This window comes from Ixodes scapularis, unplaced genomic scaffold (genome assembly GCF_016920785.2).
Source record: "Ixodes scapularis isolate PalLabHiFi unplaced genomic scaffold, ASM1692078v2 PGA_scaffold9__187_contigs__length_104089568, whole genome shotgun sequence".
NCBI lineage: Eukaryota > Metazoa > Arthropoda > Arachnida > Ixodida > Ixodidae > Ixodes > Ixodes scapularis.
Window position 1 is genome coordinate 58606128 of NW_024609884.1, and position 18232 is coordinate 58624359.

Genomic DNA, 18232 nt, shown 5'->3' on the forward strand with positions numbered 1-18232 from the left:
GAGAGGATTTTGTAACAAAGGAGTTGGAGCCCCGGAGCGGGCCGGGTCGCTGCTACCGACGCGTTTCTTCGGTGTACGTGAGTCTTGGGGTATTTTTTTCCGTTTGAAGTTTCTGTCTTGCCTGTCGAGTTTTCTTTGTTTCTTGGTGTGCTGGTGGGAGTGTGAGCGTGGAGTGTGGTGATGACTCCTCTCTGAGCGTCAGACAAACATTTTGAACACCGAGACGACCCCCTTCTCTGGCCGACGACTACAGGCTTCTGGCAGCGTCAGCAAGTCACAACTCGTTTCTTCAAACATTCGGCTTCAGCCTCTGGCACTGGAGTACGAAGTGGGGAAATTTTGAACGTTTTAGAGCAGTGCCAATTTCTGGTCGTTGCTGGGTTTTCATGGGGTGATCCCGTGTGGTGTAGCGGTAGCGTTCACGGTCAATTGCTTGCTCTCTTTGTTTCATCAGCGTTGAGTTTGTCGTCCCTTGAATTTTTTCTTTATTTCTTGGTTTGTTTTATGGGGTCGAGTCTTGTGTGCGTTAATCTCTGGCTCGCATGAAATCTGTAGCTTTGCACTCAGGGTGTGTTTCTGTTGGTGTTGGGGTTGCCATGTGTGGCTGAGTTTACTCAAGCATTAAATTTAGTTGTGTTAGTTTGCTATCCTCTCAGATCCTGGCCTCTTTGCTTTTTTTTTTTTGCTTTTTTTTTTAATCTCTAGTCACCGGTCCAAGCTAGCTCTTCTGTTCTTTTTAAGTAATTTTTTTGTTTAACCTCAAAGTCAGTCAACACTATTTTCTTTTTTCTTTTTTTTCTTTTTATTTCACTCTTACTCTGTGACAAGCACGTTGGGGAACTTTCAAAATTTGAGAATGAGGACAAAAAGGGAATGACACACAGTCAGGCCTCGATAGCTCTGTGTGTCGCCCCCTTTATCATTCCTGGTTCTCGGAAAACAAAAAAGAAAGTTCCTTGTAGTTTATAATGTCCAAAAATAAGTCGTGCATTTATATATCCATGTTTAAGAGTCACGCATTCTAAAGCAAGGTCATCCGTGACATTTTTACAACCTACTTATAGGTCTTTAAACAAAAGTTTGGTTGCAGCTCTAGTCGCCTGAGTAAAAAAGCATGCCATAAAAGAATATGACGGCTCTCGATTACACTGACACATGCCCGGATGCAAAGCTCTCACAAATCGTGAACCATGCACGAAGGTGTTGGAACCAGCGGCTTGCCGCTGACGAGGGAACCACTAGTCCTTTTCTTAGTTTATCACATTTTGCTATACAGATATATACTAATAAGAAATAACTGCCAAAAATACTCTACAATGTTAAAGAAAATGCCATTAAAACACAAGGAGACAGGTTTCGCCCAATTGACTAAAGCCAAAGAAGTAGTTAAGGCAGGAAAGTGCGTCCACAGCGTCTTGAGAATTTGGATAAAATAAGGTACAGTTCAACGACCGATCGACCTACTTTACTCATACTCTCTCATTGATATTTTAGTTTCGCTTATAAGCAGTCTTTCTTTTCGTAATTCAGAAAATATAAAAGTGAGAAAGGCAGACAGCTACAAAATGAGTGTACGAGGGCAGAAACCACAGATTAAAAAAGCTAAGAAACTCACTCTTAATAATACCCCCCCCCCCCCTAACTTACAAAAACAAAACAAAAAATCTCCAGATTTATCAAAAGTACACCACAAAATACTAATACCCCAAAATAAACTCGTGTACAAAGCCCCAATTACAATTGATTCCCGGCGACAATCACTGATCAACGACTACCTACTGATTCATTAACATTGACAATAAATCCAGGCTCTATCTGTCTTTGGTATTAGTAAATTTTTGGCCATTTATTTTTCTAGACTTTGCCATTTATCTATTCCTTCATCTCCGATAGTTTGCGCTATCATCACCTAAACTTAAAAATACAACTTAGCTCTCGATAGGTAATGCGTGGCGTGTTTGCTCTATTCTAGAGTTAAATAAAAATCAGTTTTAGCGTGCTGTCCGCTATCTCTATCTGGGGCTTTAATTCAACTGATCAATTTAGTCTTATCCAGAAACATCCATCGTTATTAAAAAAATCTGCATATAGTATTTAAGAGATTAGCTGAGAGCGGATCCGTTGACAAGCTGGATTTTTTAAGCCGGAGGTTGCTCATGATGACTGGGACATGAGTTGCCCGAATAAACACAGACGTCAGAGGTTAATCTTTTTTTTCTTCGAACTGCCGTGATCAATGTCCTTTATAAAAAAAAATTCACAATTTTCTTTGTTATTTTCTTGATCCATATCAGCCAGCTATGACATAATAAAAAAGGGAGTTGGTGGCGAGCTCTCAATCATGTGCGCAGGATGTCACATGTGAAGGAAATGCCAAAGCCAGCAGTGACTGGGCGGTCTCTGACGTCCCTCTTCCTACGTGTGGGGTGGTCAGACATGTGTTATGGTCCGCGAGTCGGTTGTGTTGACGACTTGGTGTGAATATGTTTCGCGGCACTGCATTGTCCAAAAGCGAACGCCCCACTCTCTTGTCTCCAACTCCCAACTTCTTCAGAGGGTGGCCACCACCACTTATGGCCGGTTCTTTTGTGAAGCGTCCATACAAATAAATAATTAAAGGCAGAAAGCTCCGCCTTGAGCGCCGGCTTTCTGCCTTTGATAGCACTTCAGTGCACGCGCAACCAAAACCCGGCGGCCTCAATGCCTGAATTTCTTATCTACAAAGGACACATCACACGCCCCGCTTTTCAAACACTACACTGTTTGCGTTGTACTAAGTGTATCCACAGGTAACTTACCAGCAACATGTATTTTTAAATATGCTGACTGATGAACTGGCTTTCCCATTTTTTTAAACCGTTACTCGTAATAAAACAAAACAAGACTCCCGAACCTTTTTATGATAAGTACATCACCGACACTCGAAACCATGAAGTTCTGTACACACACACACACTCTCTCTCTCTCTCTCTTTCTCTCTCTCTCTCTCTCTCTCTCTCTCTATATATATATATATATATATATATATATATATATATATATATATATATATATATATATATATAACAACGTACCGCGTATTGTAACCTGAACTTTGCAGTCTTTCTAATATACCGGATGTTGCACCAACGATTGAGAATAGGGCAAAATATTAAAACTTTTTGCTTCCGTGTCTCCGGTTCGATTATGTTGCCTAATATTCAGCAGATCATCTGCGTCCTCAATCTCTCAATCTTTCGACTGAGAATCAATAAAAAAATGATGTCACTTGAAAAAAAAAATGCTGCCTTCGATAAAACGTTGTCGACCGTGGTGCGGACGTCAGGGTATGAACAAGAAGTGATAATTAACAATCATATTACATAAAATGCACTACTTAACCTTTTTTTACACAGATGCCTTATCTGGCACATTCTTATTCAAGCTTTGTGTGTGTATATATATATATATATAAGGGCTTAGTTTTTTATATATATGAAGCGATTTTTAAGATGCCTGCCACTGGATGCCTGCTCGGACTTTGAATGGATTCACGCCCTTCCAATGGGTGGCACTTCGAAATATTATACGGTGCAACCCACTTATAACGATAATGAGAAAACCAAAAATTTCAATTGTTATAACCGATTATCATTGTATCTGGACTAGAAACTGATCATTTCCAGTCTAGAAACTCTAAAAACTGATCGTTATAAGCGGTACATTGTTATATGTGGTATCATTATAAGTGGGTTGCACTGTAGAAATATCACACCTGTAATATTTGCAAAATACACCACCTATGGTGGCCTATGGAGCAAGGGCCACTGGCCTTTCTGTCACATTGCAGCTGTCACGAGCCAAGATAAATACCGTGGTCAGCAGTATACTCAGTATGGCTCAATGACAGAACTTTTAATAACACATAGAAATTCATTTTTTCCATGCGGCCAAAATTTGGTTTCAGTTCCACCACCCTAAAGAAAGTATGAATACTGTACTACGAGCGATGAGTGCAACCGAACACATAACTGTGGTCGGCCTTCCACGACTGGCCAACGCTCACTCTAATGGCTTGAGTAGGATTAACTCTGCTTTCATCGACAAAGATATGAGTAATGCCAGACTGTCGGCTGATGATGTTAGAAGGCCGTCACTTTAAGCTTCCACCATGCATTTTAGACGCACCTTCGAACTTGTCGCTCGTAACTGATAATTCTGGTCATGACATCAGGAAGGATCTGCCACCAACACACCTTAATTGTCACCAATAGATGAAGCAATCACTTACCTGGAATGCAGCAAACCACATGAGCCAGTCAAGCCTGTAGTGGTAAGGTGTGATGAGACAAGGACGGTGAAAGACGTTCCCAGGCTTGCAGAAAAATTCATACTCTTCCCAAACTGCGCTTTTGTTGTAGGGGTTTTCACTGTATGTTCCTTGTAATATCACTTCTGTCCTTCTCTTTGTGATGCTAAGAAAAGGAAGAAAGGACGGAAGACAAACTAGAGCTTTTTAGCTACATCAACACTTGGAAAATTTACCTATAGAATATTCATTAACATCACATATTTATTAGTCTAACCATTCTTTTTTGCTTTGTCATCAGTCATCTGCCTTTTGGTAATGTCTTCCAAGCCACACCTTTTCAGGGAATTATCAGTGACCAAATCAAGTCCCCGGTAATGACCTGCCCTGGAGCCTAAATGTAAAAGAAAACGGCAAGTCCCCGCTTCCTAAATTCAGGTTTAACCGGGATGCCGCTACCTCCGATTGGGTGAAAATTTATTGAGCAAAATTGTGTTTTATTGAAATGCCTTCAACCCTATAAGTAGCATGTAAAAACCGCTCACCTTCCAAATGCTCCATACGTGTTGACCAAGCGAAGGGGTTCGAACGAAGTGTTCATCCGCTGGTGAGGCGAGACAAGATTCGCCACAACCGGCACACTCAAGAAAGCCAGGCACAGTCCAAGCGCCAGATTGGTAATGCTCCTTGCCTTGCCTGTACCCAAGGATCATGGCACTTGTTGGTACACTCTGTTCTTGGCATTTGGGGATTTGGGTAAAAAAGTAGCTGCACGTATGTTTAGAGAGCACGATGTCAGTCAGCCCCAATGGGTGTCTGCTGTCTCCGCTAGAGATGACAAATTTCGCCAGTGCAGTACCCCTGCTAGCCTATGATCTGCAACGGGCACCAGGCAGTAGGGATACACGACTGCATGCCGGTATACGATGCTCATCTAGATTAAAACGGTTCAGGATTTTGCTCAGAGAAAGAAAAACAGGTGATAACAATTATAACTTGTGCAATCTGTGATTACATAAAATTATTTATATAGAGATTTATATATAACTCCCTTTCCTATATTTCCAAACTCATGTTTTGAGAGAATGTTAATTGACAAAGAGAGACAAAAGATGTGCATTGCTACACCACAATTATACTAAAGTTCATATAACATCCATAAAAAAGAAAAAAAAAAAAAGAAAGTTGTTGCTTAATTAAAAAAAAAAGATTGAAAAAAAAAAAAACTAAAAAAAAAAAAAAAAAACTAAGATAATTTTTTACTGCTAATATAATTTCTTTCAATTTCAAGCTCTCCTCAGCTGTTAGCTTTAGCTCTGCCTGGTTGAAATATGTCACACCTTGAGAATGCCTCTAAAACCCCAGGTTGCACCCCTGGGCACACGGGGAGTTTTCTGGTGCCGAGAATGGCCTGACAACAACAAGGTCATATCAAGGCAACACCAGGGGATGTAAGCAGAGATTAGAGGATGGAAATGTAACGGGCAAAATATTTTCAGAGTTCACATTCTTGATTTTTTTTCCATAGTATGCAACTTAGACTTCGGTATGTGTCTAAGGCTTCAGCTCATATGAGGAGTTTTTTTTTATCTAAAAGAGCCAAATCCAGAAATCAGAAATAACCAAGCAAAATTCGGCCGGAATTCATAGTGTACGGGTATTGTTTCCAAAAGGTATTAATCTGAAGTCGGCCTTATTATGTGAGAATAACCAATGTAAAGGTGGCCGCGATACAGGGCTCAAAGCTAGTCTGATAAGCACATATTCCTGTTTATCTCTGTTTCGCCTCACATTGATTTGGCTCTTTAGGGAAAAAAAAAAAAAAAGCTCCTCACATCTTCCTTATATGGTTGTTTTAAGATTTATGATAAGATCATGTGCAGAAAACTAAAAGCAAGAAAAAAGCAGCTGACAATTATTTAATTAAAGACTGACGACCAGTTCGCGCTTTCCACTTTTCGCCCGCTTCCTCCTCTCCCTCCTCCCCTTTCCACCCACGCCCGCCCCTCTTGGTCCCTTCTTTCCATCCTTCACTTCCCTCGCCCGAAGGCGTGGAGAAGAGGGTCTTCTGCCTTGCAGAATCTCGAGTCTGGTCGTCGGCCTTTAAGCAAGACAGGAAGCAACCCACTTGACTTCAGCTTTCCCGAAAAGCTGTCGCTGGCCAGTGCTGAAGCCGCTAGAGAGGTTTTCTCGCTGAACAGCCGCTTCAAGGCAGCGTCGTCGAAGTAGGCAATAGAGGGCAGGATGGTGAGCCAGTTGAGAAAGCTTAGGTTCCCGCTGATGATTAAAATGACCTATTATCAACAAAAGAACTGTAGGCATGTGCCAGATGACAAACTGCAGAAAAAGAGTTCTCCCAACACCTCACCTGAAACAAAAACTGCAGAGTTCCACACGCAAGTCTAAATGGTCTTGTGAAAAAGAGGAACCAAGGAACAATCAACTCGATGAAATGATTTCCTAGGACTTCCATGGCATGTATAATTGCTGGAGACTGGTGGAGGCAGTAGCTGACTGGACTAGGCACTGGCTGAGTCTGGAAGGAATGGATATCCATCGAATTGAGATACATACACCTGTGTAATGAAAACTACACAGCCCAGTCTTTAGCAAACAGGCAAATCAATGCTGCAAACTTTACCTAGGCTCGCAACATGTAGCCACCCCTTTCACAGCCAAGTAGGTCAGTGTCAATCTGGTCTATAAATTAATAAAACCTTCACACGGATTGAAAAAGCCGGCAATTTCATTAAACCCTCGACGCATTCGCTTTTGTGAGCCCACAGGCTTTTCATTTTGCCTCCTTACGCAGTATATTTTGAATGATGCAGCAAGCATTCAAAGGCAAAAAGGACTACCCATACCTCGTAATGGTAGTTCATGCATGTCAACTGCATCCAGCATTTGTCGCCGCGTATTTTGATCAGACCCTGGAAACAGAAAAACTTAATCTCAGACTCATAGTTTAGGGAAGAAACGAGAACGCACATTTATGATGTCACTCACAGCGCCGAGCATGATGCGAAAGAGGAGCCAGCGGTATGCCCAGACAACAACCCGGGGTGGTGGCGTGCAGCGGGGAAGCTGCTTCCAGGTCACGAGGGGGCAGAAAAAAATGGCCAGAAAGCCAGTCTCCAAGAGCTGAGACTCCCAACCTTCGCACAAGGAAAAATGCACTCCTGACAACTGCACTACTCACACAAAACAGATTAATGACACAAAAGCACAATGCCAGCAGATGTCAGAGGAAAGGTACTCACCAAAGGAATACCTACAGTGCCAAAGAAAAGGACAAGACAATTTTAGAAATGCGAGTTGGAGATTATGGCTACTACAGTGCTACACTAATGCATGAAAATAAAAGGAATGTAGCCAGAAAGGTAAGGTACTACAGTACTCTTCATTAATTCAAACTCCAGGAAGCGACTAATTTTGTTCGAATAACCAGAAGTTTGATTATCATATATTAAACTCACTATGATGCAAGATAAAATTATGATTTGTTATATGAATGGCTGCACATACAAAGCAGATATTTGACGATTTCCTCTATATAGGCCTACTAATCATAAGCCAGTATACCACACATGAAACATTGGTGAAAAGTAAATAACGAGTTATTCATCCCTCAAAAAAGTTGTCTATCATGGAATGTTTAGACAGCACATGACACCTCAAAACAATGTGCAATTTTGTTCATCCAGCAAAAACGTTGTCTTATGAGAACTATTAGCCCGTTGAGTGCGCTTCTTATCGAGCACCGATGCACTGGAGAGAAACAACACCCACGGAAGCGAGCTCCGTGGGTGTTACTTCTTCACAGTGCACCGGTGCTCAGAAAGTGCGCTCAACGGGGCTGCGAGAATAAAAAGTATGAATTACATGAATCGCTGTGGCTCATAAAATCATTAAAAACATAGCGAGCCAAAAAAATTTTCAAATTTGTTTTAAAATAATTAGAAGTATGTAATATCCTAGTATGAACTATTGAGAGACTACTGCAGGGTATTTTATGAGACTCATATCACAAATGGAAACCACACAAATAAAAAGGTATGAACAGGCACAAATAAAACACGAACAGCGGAGCGTGTGACCTTCAATACATGCTGCACTACCTGGACCTTGGCAAAACTCACACATGAGTGCACTCACTTACCCTTAGCCTCAGGCGTGCACCAAGGGTAAGTTCATAAGCCTTTCGGTTGAGTGAGGGATGCGAGGTTGATGAAGAGCACAAGGTCGGTGAGGGTGTGAAGTTGATAAGTTCATAAGTTTGGTTAAGGCATGAGTCCTATGAGCGCATAAATGAAGTCGCTGAGAGGCCATGAGTTAGATGAGGGCCAGAGTTTGATGAAGATTTGCTGGGTGATGCTGAGGAAGGGCGAAGTAGAACTTTTAGTGGATCATGCGACTTCTCCGGTCATTTTCAATCAAGCTGAGTCAATATTCGCTTCGCAATGGTGCCGTTTGCAAGTTTGGTTGATTACAAGGGTTCCGTGTTTCTGAATAAATCCGGAAAACTAAAAAAAAACATCCGCTGGTAAAATTATTGTAGATTCGGATTTATCTGATAAACTCGAAATTTCGATGTACCAATGCCAAAAAAAGACGGTTGTTTACAATTAAGTTTGGACAGCGCACAAGGTCAATGGTCTTGAAAAAATGTCACCCCCGTTTTCTTTCAAATCTCAGACCACTGACAAAAGGAATCTTACCGCTTACCTCGTCAAGGTTCACCAGGACAACAGGTCTTTCAGGTCACGACAAAAGCCACTGTTTCGGTTTCCAGCATAGGCCATACTATTTGTGCTTCTTAGAGGAAGGAGGGGTTGTGTTTGTGTAACAGCGAAAGCAGTGACTCATAAAGATTTGATAGAAGGAAGAAAAGCGGGCGATGCTTCTATATTTTACCCTTTGCCGCTCTACCCAGCGCAGCCGCAGGGTAGGTTGATAGATGGATGGGATGAATACCAGCTTCCTAGCGACTACACCGACTACACCGCCAGGAGTTTATTGATTTTAAGGTTTCGACGTTTATTGAAGAAACACTTGTTTGCTGCCAATAGCAATGGTGCCAACGCCAAATCCAGCCTAAGAAATATTAATTGATACAAGCTCGTTCTTTTGAACCTAGCACACATTTACACCCGGATTCCTTTTTTATTATTATTTTTTTTTAATAAAAAATACACAGCAATATTAAGCTTTGACCTTCAAAGAACTGGGAATCGAAGAAATATGAACTCCAATAAACACCCCCAGAATTTGGAAAAAAAAAAAAAAAACTCTGATAAACACCCTTTGAATCAGGCAAAAAATAAACTCCAATAAACACCCTCCAAATTTGGCGAAAAATAAACTCAGAAAACACGGAATCCTACCGAATACCTATGAGTCATGGCGAAGGAGAAAGGAGGTGCTGACAGGGCTGTTGGCTCCCCCCAGTTCGCTATGCAACGGCTTGGTGTGGTCTTTCACAGCTGGTTGCTGCTTCAATAGTGGGGCGACGGGTGAGGCAGGGCTCGTCCGTTCCCAGGCCGATGGCGCAACACCGATAAATGCGCAGCATTTTGTTGTTTCATGGAGAAGTGGGCACTACGCCGGAAGAGCCGAGAGATGAAGTGGCAAATCGCTACTTAGAGCACGCTTACCTTAGGCACGGCGTGAGGGCGCGAGTTTGGTGAGAATGTGAGGCCAATGAGGACGTGAGTTTGGTGAGGGCATGAGTTCAATGAGGTTGCGAGTTCAGTGAGGGCATGAGGTCAATGAGGTTGCGAAATCAGTGAAGGCATGAGGACATGGGTTCGATGTGGGCATGAGGCTGACGAGGTTGCGAGTTCAGCGGGGGCATGAGGTCGGTGAGGATGCAAGTTTGGTGAGGGCATGTGTTTACGAGTTCCGTGAGGACATGAGGTCAGCGAGTTCGGGAAGGGTGCGACGTCGTGAGTTTGGCGATAGCACAAGCTCACGAGTTCAGTGAGGGCATCAGGTCAGCAAGGGCGTGAGGTCGAGGAGGGCATGAGTTCGGCAAGAATGTGAGGTCAGTGAGGACGTTAGTTTGGTAAGGACGTGAGTTGGGCAAGGGCGTAAGTTTAGTGAAGCATGAGGACGCAAGTCCAGTAAGGTTGTGAGTTCGGACAAGGCATGAGGATGCGAGTTAAGCGAGGATGTGAGTTCAGAACATGAGGATGTAAGTTCGGGCAGGGCGCGAGTTCGGTGAGGGCATGAGCTCGGTGAGAACAAAAGTGTACGAGTTCATGAGTTCAGGAACACATGAAGTTGGTGATAAAACGGCGGAGTGGAGAGGGGGTGCTGCAAGGGTTTGTGCTTACTCCGATGTGCATACCCTTGCAGCCCCTTCTCCACTCTGCAGTTTTATCATCCTCCAGGTAGCGCAGCATGTATCAAAGGCCACATGCTCCACCGTTCATGTTTCATTCATGCCCAAACATACTCATTTGCCTAAGGGGTCACTCATACAACAAACACTGATACTTCCCCCACAAAAAGTGATTCTAGCCACTAGTATTTGTTTTTCAGACTGCATATTTCTTTCACATACATTTGTCCAGTACTATGGGTGATCCACCATGTTAGTTTTAAAACATTAAGTCATAAGATGCCACTCCTAACTTTCATATTTCAAAACAAATCGGGTTACACCCGAGTTTGCTAAAACACGTTCAGGGTGCAGTTCTTGGTTGAAGCTTTGCCCGAAAATGTAAAATCTTCAAACCAACTCGTTGTTTACAAACAAGCACATCGCTCCATAAGAGCTATGTGCAGAGTGCATGTGCAAAAACCTGTTTTTCAAAGAATAATGCACCTGCATATAACACCCATTGACACCACCAGTGCTACATGATAGTCTACCAGTTAATATTAGTCTAGCAACACAATGTGTTTCAATACGTTCCTCAAGGTTGCACTAAGCTGGCTACGTTGCTCAAAAACATTTGACACAAACAAGTCAAACCTGGGGTTCCTCCGTACCAAACCAACGAAGGGTATTTGGCATGCCCCAGTCGAGGACTGAGGAATAATTTAGACCACCTGATTATTTTTTGACAAGAACCAAAATTTCAGATACCATGGCACCTTCTCCGAAATAAACCTCAGTCAGGTTGCAAGCACCTCAGCTGGGATTCGAACCTGCCAACTGCAGATCCACAGGCAAGCATTCTGCCACTGAGTTACCGAGGTGGCTTATTTGACACACAATAAAGGTGTGCTAGGCTTCGGAGAATTACAATACTAACATGCAAATAACAGCAATTTTGCGAGGACGTGCAAGTACGCCAGAACAGCGATGAAAAAGACAAAACTAAAAAGAAACTGGAATGTACCACTGCTGGCCAATATTCACGATGGAGTGGTACAAAGCCCACAAGAGGAACATTGCAAGAGCATTGGCAGCACCGGTCACCGTCACTCCCAAGGCCAGAAGGAATCCCAGGGATGCAACGCCATCGAGGAAAGAGTCGGTGCCCATGTGTTCCAAGAACCATAGCAATGTTGGCACCTGGAAGACTGCTTGAGCATTCACACCTCCTGCATACCGTTTCACCTGCAACAAACAAGAAACCACAAACATCCACTTTCGCATGAAAGATACTTTTATTTTGTGGTAAAGCGACTTGCTTACCTCTCTCAAGAACAGATGTGCAGGAAGGAGGCCCTTACTTCCAATCAAATACTTGTTTTGGTTGAGAGCAACCAGGAAGGCAATCGCTGCAAAGACGAACCACTCCATTTTGTCACCATCGAGCATATACCGTAGAATACCACGCATCCGCCCTTTCCACATTAAGCACCCACACCCAAAATTGTAAGATCTGAGGAAATACGTGCAGTACATTTATATGTAAAATTGATGACCGGACAAGTGCCCATCCCCTTTTTTTTTGCGGTTATATCTAAATTTTGAGTGGGCGCTTGCCCGGGATTTTACGGTAGTGTCATTTATAAAAATGAGGGAGACGTCAGCTCACAATAAAAACTGGATACTTCTTTTGTAATGCAAGCCTCGTATGTCGACCATTAGCCCCCCCATCCGGTGTCACCCTTTGGGACTCTCAACCACATTCCGGATAACAGATGCCTGGCACCATCGGGGTATAGACCCACTTTCCCTCCTGCTTGTAATGAACCTCCTTAGTGACTTTTCACCACACAGTCCTTCAGCTAGGGTGGCATGGCGTTTTGGGCCATTCCGATTGGGTCTTGGCGGCCCCATGCTGACCTAACTTCAATATCTCAGCACTGGACACGATGGCACACGAGATTTGAGAATTATCTGATTGCCTCCCACATCATGGATGACCAGAGAAAGCGGACACTGTGGTTGCACATTGCGGGAAAGGACGTTTTTGAGATTTTTATTATGCTCCCAAACATGGGCACTCATTACGGGATCACTACCGAGAAACTGAAAGCTCACTTTGGTATCAAAAACAAATGTAATTTTCAAGAGATGTATTTCGGCAAGCGAAGCATGACTCTCAGAAACCATCGACTGATTTTATGTACATCTGTGGCAACTAGTCCCAATGTGCAAGTTTGCCGATGTTGACAGGGGTGTCCTGTCAAAGAAAGATTATAGAAGGCGCCATGTCAACCCAACTGAGCAGAAATGTACTTTGAGAACCAGACATTGCACTGGAGCAGCCACTACTTGAAAAGCACAGCCTCGGTAGTGCTGAAAGACAAGCCGCCAATATGGAGAGAAATGTGTCTGTGCCGGTGAAGTTATCACCAAAGAAACAGTGGCCCCACGAAGCCATGGAAAAAAGAAGTCCCCCAGACAAAGACGTGCACATGTTGTGGAGGACTGTGGCCACATGATGGAAGAAAGGAGTGTCCAGCATGGGGAACCACTTGCCACAGCTGCAACAAGAAACACTTCGCTAAGATGTCCAGAATACTCAGAGAAGAGCAAGTCAAGTTTGTTTTAAGGACTGAAACAAACCCGGAACAAAGATGCCTCTACAGAAACATACTATGTGTAGCAGAAATACTCCAAGATCCCCACTGTGACTGCAGAAATAGGAGTCAAGATGGAATTCCATGTGGACTCTGGAGCCGACAACGTGGGGGAAACAGTTGAGAGACAACCTAAGAGAACATATCTAAAAGACCGACAAACACCTAGTAATGCTCTATGGAACAGCCTCGTCCAGTGGTCGGGACGTTTAAAGTCACGATAAAAGCTTGAGAGTACACAGTCCACATGAATGTCTAATTATCAAGGGACATCACGCATCTCTTCTGATGTTTACCGACAGAAACAAACTTGAGACTCATTCAGGTGCTCAATGGCATTGAAGAGTTGATCCTTTCAAAGTGTTTCGAAGCCTCTTCACTGGATTGAGAAAACTGAAGAGTTTCCAGGTCAAGCTCCACATGAGGCAGGATACCAAACCAGTTGCTCACCCACAAAGAAGAGTTCCATTCAAGTTGTAAAATGGAGCTGAAGTGGAGCTGAAGACAAGCTTAAAAGACTGGAAGAACTAGATATCACTCACTATGGTGGTAGTATCAAAACACAATCCCCAAGCTGTGAGCATGTGTGTGGATAGGAGGGAGCCAAATATTGCTATAGAACAAGAAACACATGTCATGCCTACAGTTGAAGATGTCATTGATGTCCTGAATGTTGCCAAGTACCTAATCTTGACCTGAATGAATTGTTACCTAGAGCACTATATAGCTCCTACGGAGCAGAGTAGCGCAATCCTTTGAACCCCGTGTTTTGCCGACAACATGGCCGACAGAGCAGCTCGGCGCGAGTCACGTGGTACTCAGGGTTCCAAGAGGCGGCCCGCCCTATGGGAGAATACATGGAGATCGACATAACACGGCTGATTAAAAAAATAACGGCGAGTTCACACTTTTCAAAACTAGCCTGTCGTGAAGTTAGTAAAGCGCTGAACACTTTATCAAAGTTTGAATAATATCGGATGCGTGTGCAAATTTTGAGAAGGCAATTTCCAGGGCAATGGCGTTTGAAGCAGACGATGTTTGCTCGCAGCGGAGATGGGCTTTTCGGGTTGGCCGGAGCGGGTCACGTGAATGGTGTGACGTCGCCGCGTCGTCTGCTGCATGATGCCGCTCAGGCAATTTTTTTAAAAAAGTTACGTCCTTGCATGGCACAAAACTTATCGCAAATTATTCTAAAATGTTTCATTATTATGTCAAAAATGATTGCCATTCCGTACATCCCCACAAAACTGAAGGAACAACGATTTTCTCACGTTCTCCATGCATTTCTGACCGCAGTTGGAACCTCCGGGCGTTCGCCGCTAGTCGCCGAGAGACGGCGTTCTAGATTGCGCTACTCTGCTCCGAAGGAGCTATATAGTGCTCTATTGTTACCATCAGCTGGAACTCGATGAGCCACCAAATCAAATAACCACACAAAGGTCACAGAAGATCCAAGAAACTTCCCTTTGGAGTAAACTCTGCAGCAAAAAAAATGTTCAGGTCGTCCGACATATTCTTTTTGATGAAAAGGGCATAATCAACATAAGTGCATGACATCTTGGTCCCAAAGCGAACAGTAGAAAAACATAACAAACTTCGTCTAGTTCTAAAGGCTCTCCAGAATGCCGGACTAACCCTAAAAGGCAAGAAGTATGGGATCGGTGCAGGCCCCCTCAAGTTCTTTGGACATGTTCTCAGCATCTGGGACCACTGTGGACCCTGCCAAGGAGTGACTCAGACGGCCCCGCTGAACACTTAATCTAAGGTCCAAAGCCTGCTGGGAATGATTAACTACAGCAGTAGGTTCATCCCGGAACCAGAGCAAATAGTCAAACCTGTCCAGGTGCCGACTCACGCCAAGAGTGTCTTCAAATGGACCAGAGGGCACCAAGAGACCCTAGGTAAGGTCAAGAACGCCATTCTAGAAGAGGATAAAAAGGGTGTCGGACAAAGAGGAGGGAAGAAGAGCCCTTAAGGTCTTTCGTTCACATTCATCAGGAGATGACCATCACTGACAACAATGTCATCCTCAAAGGCACGAGGCTGGTACGTCCAGAGATATCCGAGAGCTATAGAAATCGCCAAAGAGGATACTAAGGTGCGGTGAAGATGAAGCAGCTCATAGTAGAATCTGTGGTGAAGAACAGCCAATTAAGCCTGTCAGAGCAGTGTCAAGAGAAACCACCACCACTCAAAATGACAGATCTTGCCACAGGGCCTTGGCAAGTGCTAGCAGCAGACTTTAAAGGTCCCTTTTAGGGAGGAAAGTATCTCCAGGCTGGATGAATACTCACGATTTTCCCCGGTGACGACCATGCCTTTATTGAACACAGAAAATGCAAGAAAAAGGTAGAACGAAAAAGCTGTAAACGGAACTGCAAGAGTACTACCTACTAAATTACAGGAAGACACCACAACGTATCGTGTATCTGTTGCGAGTGCGAATACCTTGATGCCTGGCTTTCTAGTTCTTTTTTAGGTCACCAGGCTCAATCTAAAATGGACGTAAAAATCGACGCCTGCACATAGCAACCTAAACTTTTCGTCAAAGGTGTATTTCACAGGTCAGTCTTTTCTTGTAAAATTACAAAGCATAGTTCTTTTTCTGTAAAAAATAGGGCTAAGAAACTTGCCAGGGTCTACGGCGGGCAGCGACGCAGACGACAGGGGTTCAGTAGCGGGGTGTGTTTGGAGTTCGTATTGATAGATAGCGTCGGGAGCAGCGTCTGAAGGTGTAGCCAACCAGCGAAAGAAAGCAGACGACAAGCAGACGAAATCCGTTGGCAGCAAAAGCGCCGTCGATGCAGACGCCTTTTCAAACTTCAAGTTTTGCTTTCATTATTCGCATTTATTTTTTAACCGAGAGTACATTTTAAAAAGATTATGTTCATTTTAATAACCCATGGTGGTCGCGAGCCGTCGCGATAAGGAGGTAGCGCCATCTAACAGTACGAACGCCAAACACACACCCCTACTGGACCCCTGTCGTCTGCGTCCCTGCCCGCCGTAGACCCTGGCAAGTTTCTTGGCCTTATGTTTTCCAGAAAGAGAGCTACGCTTTGTAATTTTACAAGGAAAAACCGACCTGTGAAATACACCTTTGACAAAAAGCTTAGATTGCTAGTGCAGGTGTAGATTTTTACGGTCCATTTTAGATCGAGCCTGGTGACTTGGACCACCCTATATATAATAGCCCCTTCCCCTGGCAAATAGCGAGCGCTCGGTGCGCGCTCGCCGAGCGGATTCTTGTTTTTATCGCGAGATGAGAGCAATCTCTCCGTGTGCCACTTGTAGATCTGGAGCCAGTGGGGCGCTCGCCGAGCGGCTCCAACCGCTCCGTGGAAAAGTGACGGAGCGCGTCGAGCGGTCCGGAGTAGTTCTCCGTGCAGCCTTTTTCGGAGGAGTATGATCTGTAGTCGACTCTCGCAACGTTTCAGTTACGTTATCGACATTCCGCGGGGCAGTGAAGGAGTTTCGCGGCTTTTTTGTTTCGATTGCTCGGTGGGCTCTCTTGGTGTGCTTGTTTTCGTTCCCCTCGTCATGACCGACTCGCCCGAGCATGCTGCGGCGATGACATCGTTGCTGTTAATTTCAGGAGGTCTAATAAAACACAGTGACAGAGACGAAGATACCAGCTTAGCTCCAGGTCGAGTGACGACGAGGCAGCCGTTCTCGGCGAAGTGTTTGCCGAGTCGTTTGGCTGGTCAGCAAAAGAGGCCCAAGATACCGCGTTACATCGAAGGCGTTGTGTGCGCCTATTCGGATGAAGAGCTAGGTATGTCGTTTGTTTGTTTTGTGGTCTCTGTAATGTAATTGGAATAACTAGAAGACAAAACGCCAAATACTCCGCGGATGGAAGTCGCCTTCGGAGATGACGATCGCTTTACGGCTTACGTGTTTGGTATTACTTAACAGCATCCTACGGCTCGTACAAGTATTTCTAGTTGTCTTCATCGAGCTTATATAACTGTAAGGGAATATAAATCACGTCTTAACGTCGGGGTCACCGTTAATCAAGTAGTAAACAATTTTTTGTCAAAGCATAAAGTTCCGATCACTGCAACTATTCAAAAGCGAGAGCAGAGGCTGTGGAAGCGGTGGCGCTGGGAGCGTTACGCTCGATTTGCTCCGCAGCGCGTGCCACTGGGATGGATCACGTGACCGATCGCTCACGGAGGCGGAGCGCTCGGCATTTGCCAGGGGAAGGGGCTACATGTGACGGGCTGAGGGTGACTGAACAAAGGTCATTTGGCACGCCAATGAAGAACCGCTCGCCACTGTGACTCCGGCGTTGACATTTCTGAGCCGAGCTGTCCAGACTAAATGACCGACTGGTGACATCAAGAATGCAGCAATTCAATTTTGGCGTCGGAAACCCGGCGGCGTAAGAAATTTGGCCAAAACTTTCCAAGCGTTGACAACAAACGAACAAAAAAACTCACCATACACAAGTCCTAGTGACCTCAGTAATACAATCCTGGTTAACCAGTACTGGGACTTCTGGATATCTTGCTGCTTCGAAGCATCCTCGAAAGCTCTCCGATACTCGCCCGGGGAGCCGCCGTGCTCGACCACATTTGGCCTGTCTCCAGAGGTCTTCGATCCAACGCTGTCTGTCTTACCGTCAGTCTCTGAACGTTTACGGCAGGTGGCTTTTCCAGAATCTCTCCGCAATCGTGTCATCGGATCGCAGGGCTTTCCAGAAATAATAAAGACGCCTTAATACGGCAGCCTCTACAAAGATACGCCAACACCGAAACGAAAGAAACAGTCGAACGAATGAACCAAAACAAGCGTGTTCGGTTGCCTGGCGACCCGAAGTTTTCTACCACAGTGTTTTCTACTGCCGGTACCACTGACCGGAACCATCACTACAGTAGGGAGCATTTAGCGTTAGCAAGTGACTGTAGAAGATGACATCAAACTAGTTTATTTTAAAAGACTCTCTTGACCAACATT

At 44.3% G+C, this 18232-nt stretch overlaps 1 protein-coding gene across 3 annotated transcripts in view; it reads right to left on the reverse strand.

Annotated features, from left to right (window-relative positions):
* The window catches only part of LOC8051996 (lipase maturation factor 1), a 31415-nt gene that overhangs the window by 12203 nt on the left and 980 nt on the right, over window positions 1-18232 (reverse strand). For 2 of the 3 annotated variants that reach the window (XM_029988042.2, XM_040222937.1), the window contains exons 2-11: window positions 17716-17968; window positions 11937-12022; window positions 11638-11858; window positions 7549-7559; window positions 7277-7443; window positions 7153-7218; window positions 6657-6824; window positions 6417-6582; window positions 4834-4984; window positions 4271-4454 (exon numbers count right to left, since the gene is read on the reverse strand). In XM_029988042.2, coding sequence (XP_029843902.2) covers window positions 4271-4454; window positions 4834-4984; window positions 6417-6582; window positions 6657-6824; window positions 7153-7218; window positions 7277-7443; window positions 7549-7559; window positions 11638-11858; window positions 11937-12022; window positions 17716-17968 — 1473 coding nt within the window. The remainder of the gene's footprint in view (window positions 1-4270; window positions 4455-4833; window positions 4985-6416; window positions 6583-6656; window positions 6825-7152; window positions 7219-7276; window positions 7444-7548; window positions 7560-11637; window positions 11859-11936; window positions 12023-17715; window positions 17969-18232) is intronic. The other variant, XM_029988043.2, reaches the window with a different exon arrangement.